Source organism: Amia ocellicauda, chromosome 8 (assembly GCF_036373705.1).
Source record: "Amia ocellicauda isolate fAmiCal2 chromosome 8, fAmiCal2.hap1, whole genome shotgun sequence".
Lineage (NCBI taxonomy): Eukaryota > Metazoa > Chordata > Actinopteri > Amiiformes > Amiidae > Amia > Amia ocellicauda.
This window is the reverse complement of record NC_089857.1, coordinates 27,289,748-27,309,283: the sequence shown is the minus strand read 5'-3', so window position 1 is coordinate 27,309,283 and position 19,536 is coordinate 27,289,748. Positions and strand designations below refer to the sequence as shown.

Genomic DNA, 19,536 nt, shown 5'->3' with positions numbered 1-19,536 from the left:
ACATATATATACATATACATATATATACATATACATACATACATATACATACATATACATATATATACATACATACATACATATACATATATATACATACATACATATATATACATACATATATATACATATACATACATATATATACACATACATATATATATATATATATATATATATATATATATATATATATATATATATATATATATATATATATATATATGAGAGAGAGAGCACAGGAAACAGGAAGATGAGGTGCTTCACTGCACAATCAACTGGAAGTGCTCAACACAGATCAGGCAAGATATGTTCCTGAAGGAGGAATGGAAGAAAATAGAAGAATAATCCACATAATACAGAGAGGGAGTCCCAAGCATTTGGTGAACCCAAAATTCACAATCCTCTTTTAACTAGATCAAAATACATAACTGGACCAACATTGTTCTGCTGGGCCACTTGATAGTCTCCATTTCCAGGTGGTTTTGACAAAATGTTCTTCTCCATTTAAAATATGGCATGAGGGGATATTACATTTCCTTATCTGAAGGAAACATTTTTATTTCGTGTTTTTTTCTGTTGTTGTTGTGTGCCAGACATAGTAAAATTGAACAAGCTTAAAGCCTGGGTATCTCCACAGGAAACATTCTGCATACTGTGATGCTAATGTGATCCTAATGTTGAAACTGAAGTGCATCAAATATCCCTTTTCATACCTTCTTTAAAAAGGTAGACAAAAGAGCTGTGGGTTATAGCTAGCTTCAGCTGAATCCTCTCCATAGTTTGTGAGAAGAACTAGTAGGGTCTTACTGAAGTAAGACCTACAACAGACAGTTCTATGAAGTCAATACTGGTGCATCCACCAATCCACCATCATTGGTCAGATGCAATGCTTAAAAATACTTTTGGGATTCAAGCTGATTGGATCTGTAAGACAAACTATACAAGACCCAGTCAAGCAAAATTGTATTTACTGCAGGGAAAAATACTTTACTTTACAAGACCTGAGCCTTAATGTGCAAAGTGTAAGTAGACAGAAGGGCTCTAGGACACTGTTCGTCTATCTTACCTTTGCCACCATGGCAGCGTATGTCACATCTGCTCTCCACACCTGTGGTTTAGACCATCCAACCAAAGGATCTGCTTCATCGTTGTAAATCGGAAGGGATTTAAACAGAGGAAATCGATTGTGAATCTCATTCACAGTGTCAATCTCCTGCTGCAAGATTGGTAGGGAGCTGCCTCCACCCTGTATAAAGACAGGTCAGTAAATTAATATAGTAGATCTGGAAAGCAAATGCACTGGTGAATTTCTCAGCAGCAACAACATATTTAGCTTGCGTGTTTTTTGGTAAGCCATACATCACTGAAAGCTTGACATCAAAGGTAAGCATTAGACATTCTGGGGCACCCAGCTTCAAGTGATGTTTACATAAATGTAAGCGTAAGGATCTGAGCGACTTTGACAAGGGCCAGATTGTGATGGCTAGACGACTGGGTCAGAGCATCTCCAAAACTGCAGCTCTTGTGGGGTGTTCCCGGTCTGCAGTGGTCAGTACCTATCAAAAGTGGTCCAAGGAAGGAAAAGCGGTGAACCGGCGACAGGGTCATGGGCGGCCAAGGCTCATTGATGCACGTGGGGAGCGAAGGCTGGCCCGTGTGGTCCGATCCAACAGACGAGCTACTGTAGCTCAAATTGCTGAAAAAGTGAATGCTGGTTCTGATAGAAAGGTGTCAGAACACACAGTGCATCGCAGTTTGTTGTGTATGGGGCTGCGTAGCCGAAGACCAGTCAGGCTGCCCATTAATTTCAATTAAAGAAGTGAATTTATAGTATCACCTTATCACGAATCCTGGAATCTTGTAGAACTCAATTTCTGTAATAATTGGACGCAGACACCAATTCCAAAGATATAAATTGTCAAATTTATTCAAAACAAAGACTAAATGTAGCACTACACTAATTATACAAAAGGGAAAAACTAATTAAAATTCAACTCTAGAACAACAAATCAAAGACAAATCACTTCCGTGACCAAATCAAAGACCATGGGATCGCATATGATAACACAAATCGTTAAACAAAAAAGGTTATAAACACATTGACTACAATACCGGTTAGTAAGACGAAGGTGAGTCTCTCGTTAGTATTATTAGTCAGACATTAAATAACTACGCAGGTTAATATTTATGTCAGGTAACTTCTCGTTATATATATATATCAGTCTCATTTACGTCTAGGTGCCGAGAAAGATCCTATCATTACTTGTTACCACAATTTCCCTTAACTGATTATTATTCAATGATTAAGGATAGGCAGGGCCACCAATAATCTAATGTCTATTAACTTGTGTCAATTTCAGACTAAACAGTTAAACAGGAATGAGAAGATATTTCTTGGCGTTGACAGATTTTATTTCTAAAATTATCAACAAAACAGTTTAATGCAACACACATTTATATTTAAGAAAACTAAATGATATTACACATTCTAGAGTTATGAATCACAGATTAACATTTCTAATTGATTTCTCAAATGTCATGAATCATGAACTCCAAACTGTTAAACTTATCTGAACTTCGTCGCAGAGAGGCCTCTCTGTCTTCGGGCTCAGATAACAGCACACGGCACGACGTCCGTGTGTTTTGGAACAAAGGCAGTCCGGTTCGGCTTTGTCCAAGAACTTCCACTCAGTCGATGCACCTGGAAGTTGGGGTTTCGCGAAAGTGGAGTCGTTTCCAACCAGATTTTCCACTGGTTTGAAGGCTCCAAGGTTGTGCACAAAATCTTCTTTGTAAGCAGGGGTTCCACCGTAGTTACTTGAAGACGAAGTCTTTGAGGAAAGCAGGGCCCTGTTTGTTCCAAGGGTCAAGTTTCTTAAGACTCAAATAGCTATTTAAATGACTGACACTTTCGTATACAGTCGACTTAGTCAATTGTCCAGCTGTAAAACTCCACTGATCAGGTGGGCACAGGCGGGCAGCGCAGTCTGTAAAGTTCTTTATTTAATAAAGTCCTTTAAAAGAATTCTGCGTACGGCTCAATCTCCTTCTCCCAGTTTAACTCTTCTGTTGCCGGCAAAGACTTGGTTGGTTTCTGGTTCTGGTAACAGAGCTACAGGTTGAGCTGTGGCAGCGAGTTACTGGTTCAGGTGAGAGATAGAGAGAAAGACTGTCCGCTGTTCCTTATAGTCTGTCAGATCAATAGGTGATTGGTCCCTGAGTTCTTGAGATTGGATTTCGGTTTCAGGCCCCAGTGTCCTATTGGAGGGGGGCTTGATTTATGACTGATGTAAATCCATGCCATCTTTTGGAAATGCCGGTTGGCCTGGGTTCGTAGCTCTATGTCGGGATTTCGGCTCTCATCCACTTCAAAGAGTTTTTATCACCTACAGGCCCCTTTCTCCAGACATCTGATAGCAGAATTCCAAACTATTTGGCCTCTTCTCGGTGCCATCCTCCCCAAAACTGTCACTTTGATGCAAACCAGTTCCAAGCTGATGAGCTAAGGAAATCTGATAACTTTGGGGGGGGGAGAGGTCTTCTTTAGATCAGTGCTTCAGCTCAGAGCCCAAATGCTCTTATCCAAATACACCCAACATAACGCTACATAACCCTTTTCTTGAATGGGACTGAGGTCGACTAGGACGTTATCCCCTTCAAGACAAAATAAGACGTTAAGCATTTATCTCAAAGTTATGTAACAGAATTCAACAGTGGACTTCACCATTCATGACCCCGAGAAATCAAAGAAAACAAACTAATAGTTCATTATTTAAGCAGAATGTATTCCAATCAAATTGACAATCCTATACTAGCACATATACAGGTTACATATTATAACACAAGTACATTAAAACAAAAAAACAATTGGTATTAGTATTACTCAGGATTGAGTATGGTTACTGACGGTAACCAATAGGTGGAAGTTGATTAACAGAGGGAGGTAACTGGGAATTCAAGTGTTATTCAGGCACCTGACCTTCACTATATCTATAATAGTTGGTAGGGACCTGGGTTCGAATGGTTGGCTTACATGGTAAGCTGGTGCCCCCTTTAGGGACATGCACAAAAATGGTCTCATTGGGAAGTTGTACCTTGGTGGCTGTATCATATCGGTCATTCAATTCCACTTGCTTTGGTGATTGAACTTGAGCCCACAACCTGATCAATAGATCCTGACCAATGATCAACTTCTGTTTCAAATTTGGAAATATAAACTGGATGAACCAACTTAATCTTCCCAAAGGTGAACTCTAACAACGCCTTTCAAGTGAGCTGTGCCTTAGTCTCTGTGTAACTTGTAATGTTCACACTACAAGCTTCCACTTTCAGTCGTTGGTCTGAGGTTTCCATAATTTGTTTCAGTTCGCCAAATGTGGTGGCAGACATTAAACAAATTTCAGCCCCAGTGTCCAACAAGGCTTCACACTCCCACGCATTCTCAATGGTCACTTCTATGTAAACTTGCTTGGCTCTGCCTCTCTGTGTCAGATCACCCAGTAACATCACCAAAGGTTCAGCTTGCCTGCAGGCAACTTCCCTCACTGGGAGGTCCCAGTGGGCTGATGTGTCAGAGAAACCCCCCTGCTGTTCCTCACATCCAATCAAAAACACGGAGGCGGGGACAGGGGGTGGTTCCAGAGCTAGTCATGCCTCAGGTAGCGAGTCCGGCCCTTTACACTGGCTACTAACTTCCAGTTTGGGAAGAGGGGGCAAAGGGAGCAGAGCTAAGCGTAGCAGTAGCTCAGAAACTGCAACATTGCTCAGAGACTGAGTTAACCCAACTCGGTTAGGAGCAGATTTCTTTCCTTTATACTTTTTCTTGTACCTTGTTTTACTTTTACTCCACTTAGGATTTTCTTTCTTTTTTTTATTGTAAGCCTGGGTGTCTTGGGTTCCATCCTTGGGAGGTTCTTTCCTTCTTTGAATCTCTGTCCCCTCTAACTCCAGTGGAGAACTAGGTCTCTCAGAGCACCTTGCCAGTACTTGGGTGCTTGAATCTTTACGATCAGAGGCACTATTGTACTTGCTTTCCCAAGCTTTCTGTGCCATTTTACGAATTTCGGCTATGTTCATATACGTTGCGTCTGCATGTAATATGATCATTTCCTTAATCGTTGGGAACAAATTAGCAACAAACAACCCTTTAAAGCTCATCTCTTCCTCGGCCCCGGGTCGATCTTGACCCGCAAAATAGGTTTTCCGAAGCTTTTCATCGTAATCACGGGGGGACTCAAGCTTACCCTGTTTGATCTGGTGTGCGGCAGTCACTGCTGCCACTGGATCAATGAACCTGGAATAGTCCCTAATTAATGCTCTGCACAAGCATTGAAAACTATTGCAGACCATGGACCCTTGCCTCTCCATCCAAGAATGGACTTGGCGAGAGGTAGTTTTGCGGATTAGGAGAACCTTTTCTTTCTCCGTAGCCTCAGGATAGAAACGCAAAGCATACTTAATGTCCTTAATATACGCTTCCACATTTCCTTCCTTGTCTGCTGGGTTAAAGGTTTCACAATCTTTAGCCAGTTCTCTCAACTGGCGCATGTTAACCTTTTGGTCAGGACTCTCGGGAGAGGAAGTTCGTCTGTGCGACGAGCTTCTTACCCTGGGTGGAGAAAGACTACAGGGAGGGGTACGATCAGGACGAGGCAACCCGGGGCCTAAATGTGGAGACGGTGTGCGACTCCGTGCATGGCCGGTTCCGGCTGTTCCTTTATGCTGTCAGGTGTCAGCTTTGCAGCCCACCGAGAGGCAGCTTTCAGGGCCCCTATTAGTTGCTTGAGACGCTCATTTTCAACTTCAGTTGATTTGAGTTATCCCCTAAGCACCTGATTTACTCTCCTCATTTCTTCACTGTCCCTTTTTAAATGTATGACCTCGCCTTCGAGTATCTCCATTTTTACAGTGCCCAAATCTTTCTCCCTGACTGTTTTGCAAAGACGCATTTCCAAAACATCCCGGTCCTTCAAAACTATCCTTTCATTTTCAACCGCTTTACATCTGTCATTTTGCAGACCTTTTACTTGGATCAGAGTTGTTTCCAATTCAGCTTGACATTGTCTTAAATCATTTCCTAATTGCTCTCTCAGTTCAATTAAGTCCTCTTTTTCAGCATTCAACACAATGACTTGTTTTCCACAAGTATCTAGCTTTCCTTCAAATTCTAAAACCATTCCATGCCGTTTGGCTCTTTCTTCTTTCGCTTTAGCATACTTTTCTCCTAGCTTTTTCAGTTTTTCAAACTTGCTTATGCTCCAGTTCACTAACCTTGAGCTCGCAAGTGCTAAGCTAGCCATAACTTTCACCACCTCTATCGACTCTTTTTCGAGTTGCGTCGTAGTATCGTTTACCAACTGAGTTCGACGCGACTCTACTTCAAAGTCCAAACTGCTTAGGCATCCCAGGAATTCAGGAATCTCTGATTTGGGTAATCATTGTTTTGGCTATTCAGTAACAACCCAACAGAACAGTACTAGATTAATCACCTAATGACTCTAATGCCAACGCTTAGGATATCAACAATTTATCACAAGTAACTAAAACAGACTTAACCTTTTGTGACTTTGGAAACCATACACATACCACGTGGGCAATTCTAGAGCGTCCTCTAGAGTACAAACAGTGTATCGTGCCTACAAAAGTTTTCTTGTTTCAAAACTTTGGAATCTGGATTTCTGGACAAAGCTATCCAATAACTATTACAGAAATTACTTCTTTTCAGTCTAAGATTCCTCACACGGGGCACCAATTATGTAGCGTATGGTACACTTAAAAATTTCAATTAAAGAAGTGAATTTATAGTATCACCTTATCACGAATCCTGGAATCTTGTAGAACTCAATTTCTGTAATAATTGGACGCAGACACCAATTCCAAAGATATAAATTGTCAAATTTATTCAAAACAAAGACTAAATGTAGCACTACACTAATTATACAAAAGGGAAAAACTAATTAAAATTCAACTCTAGATCAACAAATCAAAGACAAATCACTTCCGTGACCAAATCAAAGACCATGGGATCGCATATGATAACACAAATCGTTAAACAAAAAAGGTTATAAACACATTGACTACAATACCGGTTAGTAAGACGAAGGTGAGTCTCTCGTTAGTATTATTAGTCAGACATTAAATAACTACGCAGGTTAATATTTATGTCAGGTAACTTCTCGTTATATATATATATCAGTCTCATTTACGTCTAGGTGCCGAGAAAGATCCTATCATTACTTGTTACCACAATTTCCCTTAACTGATTATTATTCAATGATTAAGGATAGGCAGGGCCACCAATAATCTAATGTCTATTAACTTGTGTCAATTTCAGACTAAACAGTTAAACAGGAATGAGAAGATATTTCTTGGCGTTGACAGATTTTATTTCTAAAATTATCAACAAAACAGTTTAATGCAACACACATTTATATTTAAGAAAACTAAATGATATTACACATTCTAGAGTTATGAATCACAGATTAACATTTCTAATTGATTTCTCAAATGTCATGAATCATGAACTCCAAACTGTTAAACTTATCTGAACTTCGTCGCTTCGGGCTCAGATAACAGCACACGGCACGACGTCCGTGTGTTTTGGAACAAAGGCAGTCCGGTTCGGCTTTGTCCAAGAACTTCCACTCAGTCGATGCACCTGGAAGTTGGGGTTTCGCGAAAGTAGAGTCGTTTCCAACCAGATTTTCCACTGGTTTGAAGGCTCCAAGGTTGTGCACAAAATCTTCTTTGTAAGCAGGGGTTCCACCGTAGTTACTTAAAGACTAAGTCTTTGAGGAAAGCAGGGCCCTGTTTGTTCCAAGGGTCAAGTTTCTTAAGACTCAAATAGCTATTTAAATGACTGACACTTTCGTATTCAGTCGACTTGTCAGTCAATTGTCCAGCTGTAAAACTCCACTGATCAGGTGGGCACAGGCGGGCAGCGCAGTCTGTAAAGTTCTTTATTTAATAAAGTCCTTTAAAAGAATTCTTCGTACGGCTCAATCTCCTTCTCCCAGTTTAACTCTTCAGCTACAGGTTGAGCTGTGGCAGCGAGTTACTGGTTCAGGTGAGAGAGAGAGAAAGACTGTCCGCTGTTCCTTATAGTCTGTCAGATCAATAGGTGATTGGTTCCTGAGTTCTTGAGATTGGATTTCGGTTTCAGCCCCCAGTGTCCTATTGGAGGGGGGCTTGATTTATGACTGATGTCAATCCATGCCATCTTTTGGAAATGCCGGTTGGCCTGGGTTCATAGCTCTATGTCGGGATTTCGGCTCTCATCTACTTCAAATACTTTTTATCACCTACAGGCCCCTTTCTCCAGATATCTCATAGCAGAATTCCAAACTATTTGGCCTCTTCTTGGTGCCATCCTCCCCAAAACTGTCACTTTGATGCAAACCAGTTCCAAGCTGATGAGCTAAGGAAATCTGATAACTTTGGGGGGGGGAGAGGTCTTCTTTAGATCAGTGCTTCAGCTCAGAGCCCAAATGCTCTTATCCAAATACACCCAACATAACACTACAGTCTTGATGCCAGATACCACAGCACACCTTCAAAGGTCTAGTGGAGTCCATGCCTCGATGGGTCAGTGCTGTTTTGGCAGCAAAAAGGGGACCTACACAATATTAGGCCGGTGGTCATGTTATGGCTGATTGTGTTTGTTTTAATATTTTAAGGAAATAAGAAATAAGGAATGCATGCATATACACTCACCTAAAGGATTATTAGGAACACCACACTAATACTGTGTTTGACCCCCTTTCGCCTTCAGAACTGCCTTAATTCTACGTGGCATTGATTCAACAAGGTGCTGAAAGCATTCTTTTGAAATGTTGACCCATATTGATAGGATAGCATCTTGCAGTTGATTTGTGGGATGCACATCCAGGGCACGAAGCTCCCATTCCACCACATCCCAAAGATGCTCTATTGGGTTGAGATCTGGTGACTGTGGGGGCCAGTTTAGTACAGTGAACTCATTGTCATGTTCAAGAAACCAATTTGAAATGATTCAACCTTTGTGACATGGTGCATTATCCTGCTGGAAGTAGCCATCAGAGGATGGGTACATGGTGGTCATAAAGGGATGGACATGGTCAGAAACAATGCTCAGGTAGGCCGTGGCATTTAAACGATGCCCAATTAGCACTAAGGGGCCTAAAGTGTGCCAAGAAAACATCCCCCACACCATTACACCACCACCACCACCAGCCTGCACAGTGGTAACAAGGCATGATGGATCCATGTTCTCATTCTGTTTACGCCAAATTCTGACTCTACCATCTGAATGTCTCAACAGAAATCGAGACTCATCAGACCAGGCAACATTTTTCCAGTCTTCAACTGTCCAATTTTGGTGAGCTTGTGCAAATTGTAGTCTCTTTTTCCTATTTGTAGTGGAGATGAGTGGTACCCGGTGGGGTCTTCTGCTGTTGTAGCCCATCCGCCTCAAGGTTGTACGTGTTGTGGCTTCACAAATGCTTTGCTGCATACCTCGGTTGTAACGAGTGGTTATTTCAGTCAAAGTTGCTCTTCTATCAGCTTGAATCAGTCGGCCCATTCTCCTCTGACCTCTAGCATCAACAAGGCATTTTCGCCCACAGGACTGCCGCATACTGGATGTTTTTCCCTTTTCACACCATTCTTTGTAAACCCTAGAAATGGTTGTGCGTGAAAATCCCAGTAACTGAGCAGATTGTGAAATACACAGACCGGCCCGTCTGGCACCAACAACCATGCCACGCTCAAAATTGCTTAAATCACCTTTCTTTCCCATTCAGACATTCAGTTTGGAGTTCAGGAGATTGTCTTGACCAGGACCACACCCCTAAATGCATTGAAGCAACTGCCATGTGATTGGTTGGTTAGATAATTGCATTAATGAGAAATTGAACAGGTGTTCCTAATAATCCTTTAGGTGAGTGTATAGTCTGATATAAAATAAAACTCTCAGACAATATCCTTGTAAATCCTTAATTCACACAAAATGTATAGAACATAAAAATACTATTGATGCTATACAATGGATTAGCATCTTAAGGAAAACACTGACCTTGAGGCCAAGTTAATTGATTCACTTCAACAACCTTTTTATTACACAGGAATGATGGGTCTAATACTACGGTTACTGGTAGTTAAAATGTTATAGTATACTACTGGTTTGTTAAGTAAATACTTGTAGCCCCATGCTGTGCTTTTTCGGGTCAAAACAATCATGCAGATGTGGTGTTGAGCTAGGAGAAACTTGTGTGTTGTTTCTAAGGCAAATCCAGTGTTACTCTTTGTGTACATAGAACTGTAATTGTGTAGTGTTACATATTGATTGTATTCTATTTTGATTCTCATAAACCTTGAAGCCATATTTGCTGAAAGCCTCCTACCTTTTTATGCAGCGCTATGTAGTCCAATCGGACGCCCATCTCCCCAGTGAACATATTGGTGCCATTGTAGCAGTGGCTCAGCATGGCCCAGCAGTAGGGAGAGTGGGGTGTGGAGTGACAGGAGTCTCCCGGTCCCCCAAACCGCAGGAGAGGACTTGCATCCTTTAGTCCTTCAGAGCAGGCGTCGTAGTAATTGAGGAACCCTGAGGCACAGAAACAACAGAATAGGAAGGTCTGACATAAAATGCAACAACCAGATGTCCCTTTGATATGGACCCAAGACATGAGATACATTCAAAAGCAATTTTGATTTCCATCTTTCCTTACTGTACAAGTATTGAGGTTTTGAACACAGACATCTGCTTAAAGGTCTAATTGCTTGGCCATACATAAGGACTGTCCTCCCTGCATTTTGTAATATACATATTTCTGTCTTGCCCAGGATCTGAAATGGACACAAATGTTGAAATGTAACAGTAATGAAAAGGACTTTTATTTCAGAAAGAGTGAGCAATTAGACCTTTAAGCACCAGAGTTACATTGAATTCTGCAGTTGCACATGATAAGTGGTCTTATTGCTTATTTTGCACATAGTAGAGCTCAGTTTGTACTTATTTAGAAATATGTAGTAGTTCTTGGACTTGCCAAACCAAATCCATCCCACTTGGAAACACACAGGTATGCTCAAGTAAGTAAGTACAAAATGTTAGAAATAAAACCATTAAGATAAACATCATGTATGTAAATGTTTTATACTGCACTCGTTCCTCCTACAGTACTATAAATCTACAGCTTGACCTCCTAATGTTAAAAGATGTGTAAGGCTTGACAGTTTATGATTCAGAGTATTTATTATTAGGAAGATAATTACTTGGAAAGGAGAGCAGTGCTTAAAGTTGAGCAATAACAGGTCAGAAAACAATAAATAAACTACTGTACTTCATACATTAAGAAATGCATCGATCATTAACTCTGAAGAATTATTGAGTTCTACTAAGTAACAGAATGAAATGCCTGGCAACTGCAAAAACATTAAAACCTGCATACAACCTCATTATCTGTAAGCTTTACAAAAAACAAAAACAAAATAAAACAGCTTAAAAACAATATTTTTCTGGAACAACACTTTCTTGTAAATCATAATCTCAAACTAAAATCCAATCTGTGTGGAATGACTCAATAAAAAAGTGACAAATAAAAATGAAGCAATACAAATATTTCAGACTGTGGTGTAAATTACAATTACAAAACTTCAAACTGCACCGTACTTTGCCAGCATTCCCCCGTCTCAGGTTGCAGACTTTACCTTGGATCGTGACGTTAACGTTGTCAAAATCGTGGTTGTTGGGTTCGTTCCAAGTTTCGAAGTTCCACTGAGAAACGTATCCTAAGCCATACTTATCTGAAATCATATAAAATCAAATCAAAGCCATTATGTGGAAAGGCAACAAGTGCATTGATGGGCCTTGACAAGGATAAGGAGGCTGAACATTGGGGTCAAGACATCAATATCAGTAAAGTGTCAAAGGTAAATGTGGTGGTGGTGAGGGTAAAATGCTTCTATATGACACAAATAAACTGTTTCACACTTACCAATGTACCTTTTTGCAATGAGCGTAATTAGGTTTTTCCACTCCATCACTTGGCTCTTGTCCTCAAAATCAGTGAAATAACCAGCCACACTCCCCATCAACTCAAAACCTGAAATAAAATAATCATCAGTCTATGATTTGGATTATACAAGTTATACACATAGGACACACAGTTATGTAGCTGCTTGTTAATGTTAAGTTTTGCTTTCCATTTTAAATGTAGATGTTATTTCAAATACAAAGTCACAGCTGCATATAGATCAATGGTGTTTCAACTGCTGGTGATTTGCTAATTTCATTATACTTACAATGTAAACATACTTTATCTAAAATAAACAGTAGTGGACAACCCTATTATCCATAAATGAAAAACTGAACAAATGTCTAACCTCAGATAGGTTATAATAACTATATTTACCTGGCCTTAACCCATTCTTCCACAAGAGATCAACAAGTTTGTCCAGGTTGGTGAAGTTGTAATGTGGCTTTTCATTCACAACTCTAACAAAATAGAGAAAAAACACAAGCATTTTGTCCACTATAATGTAATTTAAAGAACAAAAATAAAACGTATAAAGAGTAACAGACTGAGCAAAAATAAATAATCAGTTATGAACTTTCCTTGCAGATACATAGTTTCAAATCAAAACATTTACAAAAAAAACAAAGGAAAAAAATAAAAAAAATATAATATAATATAATATATATATATATATATATATATATACATATATATATATATATATATATATATATACACAGTGAGGGGAAAAAAGTATTTGATCCCCTGCTGATTTTGTACATTTGCCCACTGACAAAGAAATGATCAGTCTATAATTTTAATGGTAGGTGTATTTTAACAGTGAGAGACAGAATAACAACAAAAAAATCCAGAAAAACGCATTTCAAAAAAGTTATACATTGATTTGCATGTTAATGAGTGAAATAAGTATTTGATCCCCTATCAGCAAGATTTCTGTCTCCCAGGTGTCTTTTATACAGGTAACGAGCTGAGATTAGGAGCACTCTCTTAAAGGGAGAGCTCCTAATCTCAGCTCGTTACCTGTATAAAAGACACCTGTCCACAGAAGCAAGCAATCAATCAGATTCCAAACTCTCCACCATGGCCAAGACCAAAGAGCTGTCCAAGGATGTCAGGGACAAGATTGTAGACCTACACAAGGCTGGAATGGGCTACAAGACCATCGCCAAGCAGCTTGGTGAGAAGGTGACAACAGTTGGTGCGATTATTCGCAAATGGAAGAAACACAAAATAACTGTCAGTGTGTATATATATATATATATATATATTTTTTTTTTTTTTCCTTTGCTGTACTTTCACTTGCTCCACAGGTCACTTTACTCCACAGGTCGAGGCTCGCCAATCTGCCAACAGATGTGTCAGCGAATAATCTAACACTTTGAGAACAACATTCCCCAAAGACAAATTGGTAGGATTTGGGGCATTTCACCTTCTACAGTGCACAATATAATTAAAAAATTCAAGGAATCCGGTCAAATCTTTGTGCGTAAAGGGCAAGGCCGAAACCACTTCTGAATGGGTGTGAACTCTGATCCCTCAGATGTCACTGTCTTAAAAACCGTCATGAGTCTGTAATGGATATCCTGACATGGGCTCGGGAAGACTTTGGTAAACCTTTGTCAGTCAACACCATTCACCGCAGCATCCACAGATGCAAGTTAAGGCTTTACTAAGCAAAGCAGAAGCCATACATCAACACTGTCCAGAAGCGCCACCGACTTCTCTGGGCTCGGTCTCATCTAAGATGGACAGTAGCACAGTGGAATCGTGTTTTGTGGTCCGATGAGTCAACATTTCAAATAGTTTTTGGACAAAACCGCCGTCGTATTCTCCGGGCCAAAGAGGAAAAGGACCATCCAAGCTGTTATCAGCGTCAGGTCTAAAAGCCAGCGTCTGTCATGGTATGGGGGTGTGTCAGTGCCCATGACATGGGTAACTTGCACATCTGTGAGGGTACCATTAATGCAGAAAGATATGTACACATTTTGGAGCAACATATGCTGCCATTCAGACGTCGTCTTTTCCAGGGACGTCCCTGCATTTTCCAGCAGGACAATGCCAAACCACATTCTGTCCGGATTACAAGCGCATGGTTGTGTAAGCAGAGAGTGCGGGTGCTAGCATGGCCTGCCTGCAGTCCTGACCTGTCTCCGATTGAGAATGTGTGGCGCATTATGAACCGCAAAATAAGGCAACGAAGGCCCCGTACAGTTGCGCAGCTGAAGAAATGCATAATGGATGAATGGGGGAAACTTCTGCTTGCTAAACTTAACCAACTGGTGTCTTCAGTGCCCAAACGCTTAATAAGTGTTATTAAAATAAAAGGTTATGTTACACAGTGGTAAACAGTCGACTGTCCCAATTTTTTTGGAGTGTGTTGCAGTCATCAGTTTGAAATGAGTGTATATTTAAAAAAATAAATTAAATTAACAAAGTAAAACATCAAATGTGTTAATAATGTGTTTTCAATATAGTACAGGGTGAACTGAATTTTTAAATGACTCTTTGTTGTTTTGCATTTTCCATACTGTGCCAACTTTTTCGGAATTGGGGTTGTATAAGATCCCTTTTACCCTGTACAAATCTCCCACTTTACCACCACCAAAGCACCCCAGACCATCACATTGCCTCCACCATGCCTGACAGATGGCGTCAAGCACTCCTCCAGCATCTTTTCATTTGGTCTGCATCTCACGAATGTTCTTCTTTGTGATCCGAACACCACAAACTTAGATTCGTCTGTCCATAACACTTTTTTCCAATCTTCCTCTATCCAGTGTCTGTGTTCCTTTGCCCATCTTAATCTTTTCTATTTATTGGCCAGTCTGAGATATGGCTTTTTCTTTGCAACTCTGCCTAGAAGGCCATCATCCCAAAGTTGCCTCTTCACTGTTGACGTTGAGACTGGTGTTTTGCGGTACTATTTAATGAAGCTGCCAGTTGAGGATCTGTGAGGCGTCCGTTTCTCAAACTAGACACTCCAATGCATTTGTCCTCTTGCTCAGTTGTGCACCAGCGCCTCCCACTCCTCTTTCTATTCTGGTTAGAGCCAGTTTGCGCTGTTCTGAGAAGGGAGAAGTACACAGCGTTGTACGACATCTTCAGTTTCTTGGCAATTTCTCTCGTGGAATAGCCTTCATTTCTCAGAAAAATAATAGACTGATGAGTTTCAGAAGAAAGTTCTTTGTTTCTGGCCATTTTGAGCCTGTAATCGAACCAACAATTGCTGATGCTCCAGATACTCAACTAGTCTAAAGAAGGCCAGTTTATGCTGTGCTAACATAATTGCAAAAGGGTTTTCTAACGATCAATTAGCTTTTAAAAAATTTAAACTTGGATTAGCAAACACAACGTGCCATTGGAACACAGGACTGATGGTTGCTGATAATGGGATAGATATAATTATGTAGATATTCCATTACAAATTAGCTGGTTCCAGCTATAATAGTCATTTACAACATTAACAATGTTTACACTGTATTCCTGATCAATTTGATGTTATTTTAATGGACAAAAATGTTGCTTTTCTTTCGAAAACAAGGACATTTCTAAGTGACCACAAACTTTTGAACGGCAGTGTATAATAAAGCAGTAGATAAGACATAGACAGCCTGTTTGTGCGACTGCAAAAGAGAACATGGATCCATTTCTAATGTTTGTCTCATTATTCCAAAAAGGTGTACATGCTGTGTAGCTTTTTTTACAGGTCTTATATATACAGAATATATTTTTGGTGGTGAAGTGCAACTGCAAAACATTTATAGGTTCAATGAATAAAGACAGTAGTTGGAGTATTTTTCATCCCTTTGACCTGCTTCTCACAGATTAATTAATGATCGCTTAATTTATAATATGGAACAGTATGAAAGTGTGGTATAGGGTTGGAACCACCAGTTCTTTCTTCTGGGTTGTGATTTAGTTTTTTGTCATTTATATTTTTTACATTTTATATCTTCAATAACAATTAGAGAATTTTCATCTGACCTCTAATGATAAAGTTTCATACCAAAAATTGGAAACATTTGAATTTATCCACATTTAACAAATGATATTTGTTTAGAGTAAGGGCTTCTAATAAAATAAAATAGGCATAAGTTCACTATCACTATCAAACTACAAAGAATAAAATAGGTAAAACAGATTAAAAAATGTGTTTGCATTCTGGAAAAGGAAGATATAGATCAGAGGTATCTCCAAGTATTGCAACTTCTGAGATATTTATATATTTGCATTAAATATATATTTACATAAAAAATATACCTTTCAAATATATTGAAACCTTTGTGCAATACCAGCATACATTTAGATGAAACTGAATACAATATTGCATTTTGTGAAAATAATTTGACATTTTTATTGATTAATCTCCAAGTTGTATTACTTTTTAATTTTGAATTTGTTTTAGGTCAGTATAAGTGTGCAATATTATGTAGAACTAGGTTCTTTCTAAATAAACTTTCAGCCTGTTTATGGATGTCCCCTGCCATCTCAATGCTCATGCTATGCCCTTTAAAGGATTTTAAATGAAGTATGAAAGACTCTTAAGGGAGCTCCTTTGGTTTGGTCTGCTCACTCCTGATGCATCATATGACCTAGTTTTTTTCTCATTTATGAAAGCACAGCCTCAAAGTGTTACATATAAGTGTTACATATAATAATGCTGTACTCTGGCCTGATAAAGAAACAAAGTTCAATTCCATTGTTGTATTGCCAGTTATAGCCTATACTTCTGCATGTCCCACAGCATTTACATTCATAATATTGCAACTTACCTCTGCTAAGTTATGTAACCATGTTAATATTTAATTTAAACCTACATATTTAAATGTATTTAGAATATTAAGGATATATTTGAAAGTTGAAAGTATTTTAATCTTATTGTTTGAAAATACATAGTAAAAATAATAGGACTATTAAGGGAAAACTCACTAGAGCAGCCAACCCCCCCAGGATTGTCCTGGTGTATCCAGGAATCAGATATTAACCTTAAGGAAACTGCTGGTGGCAGCTTAAGAGAGGAATCATCTGGAATAATATTTTAAGAGCCTTTTGAATAGTGATTTTGATTTATCCTGTTAGTAAGAGTGAAAGACTACCTAGCATTCTAAAAATACATTCTATAATGCAAAGACCATCCAAACTAATTTTATATTTATATATATTTGCAAGATTCCCACTTTTAAAACATCACAGTCGCTAACAGTACACCAGGAGGGAATCATGGTTTGATTTTTGGTTACATACTACTTATCAACAGATAAATACCAAATTACTAGTTGACTCATTCTCCCACTATAACCGTGCTTTGGACATTGGTGTGGAAAACATTATGGTGTGACCTGGAAAGACAACCGCAATGACTTTTACCAAACAATTACAACAATAACTAACTTTAAAGTCATTTTTCTAATCAAGTCATTTAAACATTTACATCTACAGTCTAACTTAAATGATGTGGGTAATGAATATCATAGTAACTAGAAAACTTCACAGGGATGAAAGAGATCCTTTAAACATGTACTTTTGTAACAAACTAGACAGGCCACTGGCTGTGCAATTCAAACACTTGCTTCCTAAGCCACTGTTCCATGTAAGTAAATACAAATTAAAAAAAGGTATAAAAATACAAACAAATGTTTAAACATCATCAAAATCACTGTCACTTGTGAGTGACAGCTTTTCTGTATTAAACTAAGAAAACTTTCAAACTATGAACTTGATAAAAACAAACAAATACATAAATATACTGCTTAGGTTAATTTTCCTTTGTATGAAGTCTTCTAGTCGTTTCAGTTTGCTGTTGAGCATGTGTTTCATGAATGACATCTATCCACCAAACCAGATACATTTTCTTTTGCTTGTGGTTTCACATGGGTCTGTATGCTTGCTCTCCAGTGATTAGGAAATTGTATCCCACTTTTTCAGATCCTGAAATGGCCTTTTAATATAAAAAAGGAATTTGCACACTTTCAGACTTTCACCGTCACTAACAGGCATTTTGAACCATCAAGCTCTATATTTAAAACATCACAATTGCTCTCAGAAAACCAGGAGGGAATCATGGTTAGATTTTTGGTGACATACTTAAAAACAACATCAGATGAATAAAACTAACTAGTTGACTAATTTTCCCAATACAACTGCATTGGTGTGTGAAGAATTACAGTACAACCTGGAAAGACAACTGCAGTGACATTTTCATAAGAAATCCCAACAATAGCTAACTTTAAAGTAATTTTTCTAATCAAGACATTTCAACATTTACATCTACGTACAATCAAGAGTCTGGGGGTAATGAATATCATAGTAACTAGACAACTTCACAGTGATCAAAAATGAAAAAGATCAATTTAGCATGTACTTTGATACCAAACTAGCATATTGAACCCTCATGCTCTATATTTATGATACTCTACATAAAGAAAAAACACCTCATTCAGAGTCATGTGTTTGAAAATGGGAACTAGAATGTTCCATTTCTATGAATTTCTAACTTAAAGGAAAAAAAAAAAAGCTAAAAGTGCAACACCCACCGTTTTCATCATCTTATATTTGTCTACTGCATGATTGATGCATGACCATGATACCAAAGCCCATAAAAGTTGAAAACCAACCAACCAAATAAAAAACAAATAAAAAACAACACACACCCAGTAGTAGAAAATACAAAATAATCATTTTATTTACTTTTGTTAAGTGAAATTATCGCTCTGGAAGATTACATGAGACTTTCCCACAAGCATTACCCCATGACTGTAATAGAGTCTTTATGGTCTGTAAAAAGCTGTAAAGTTAATTTCATAAAAAAAAATAAAAAAATGGGGAGAGGGTAGTAAAGGTAATGGGGGAAAAAAGGCAGTACACAAAAAACTATTTTCACCTGCCGATATAACAGGATTAGAACATGTCAAGAACAGAAAGGGACTGCCATTACTTAAAGCAGAGTTGGGTGGTGTAGGACCTGAAGTTAATGTGTCAGCAGTGCTGGTCTAAATTAATGTTTTACTTCAACACTGTCATGTGTGGGTTCCTATGGTTTCTGTACAGGTCTAAGCCCACAACCATTAACCTGCAGTACAAACTGAAAACTACTGTGTAATTACATGAATTGCAGTGGTACAGTCTATAAGAAACATAAGAAAGTTTACAAACGAGAGGAGGCCATTCGACCCATCGTGCTCGTTTGGTGTCCATTAATAACTGAGTGATCTAAGGATCCTATCCAGTCTGATTTTAAATGTTCCCAAATTTTCAGCTTCTACCACAGAAGAAGCGTCTCCTGTTTTCCGTTTTGAATGCCTTGAAGCCCAATTTCCATTTGTGTCCTCGGGTTCGTGTGTCCCTACTGATCTGGATAAGCACCTCTGGTTTGATGTGGTCGATACCTTTCATGATTTTGAAGACTTGAATCAAGTCCCCATGTAGTCTCCTCTGTTCCAGGGTGAAAAGGTTCAGTTCCCTCAGTCTCTCAGTAGGACAGTCCCTTCAGACCTGGAATAAGTCTGGTTGCTGTCCTCTG

The 19,536-nt window shown here is 38.8% G+C and overlaps 1 protein-coding gene across 2 annotated transcripts in view; it reads right to left on the bottom strand.

Annotated features, from left to right (window-relative positions):
* idua (alpha-L-iduronidase) overlaps window positions 1-19,536 on the bottom strand; it is a 56,725-nt gene that overhangs the window by 15,686 nt on the left and 21,503 nt on the right. Inside the window, exons 3-7 of one of the 2 annotated variants that reach the window (XM_066710872.1) lie at window positions 12,393-12,475; window positions 11,976-12,083; window positions 11,689-11,784; window positions 10,383-10,585; window positions 1,070-1,249 (exon numbers count right to left, since the gene is read on the bottom strand). In XM_066710872.1, coding sequence (XP_066566969.1) covers window positions 1,070-1,249; window positions 10,383-10,585; window positions 11,689-11,784; window positions 11,976-12,083; window positions 12,393-12,475 — 670 coding nt within the window. The remainder of the gene's footprint in view (window positions 1-1,069; window positions 1,250-10,382; window positions 10,586-11,688; window positions 11,785-11,975; window positions 12,084-12,392; window positions 12,476-19,536) is intronic. The other variant, XM_066710873.1, reaches the window with a different exon arrangement.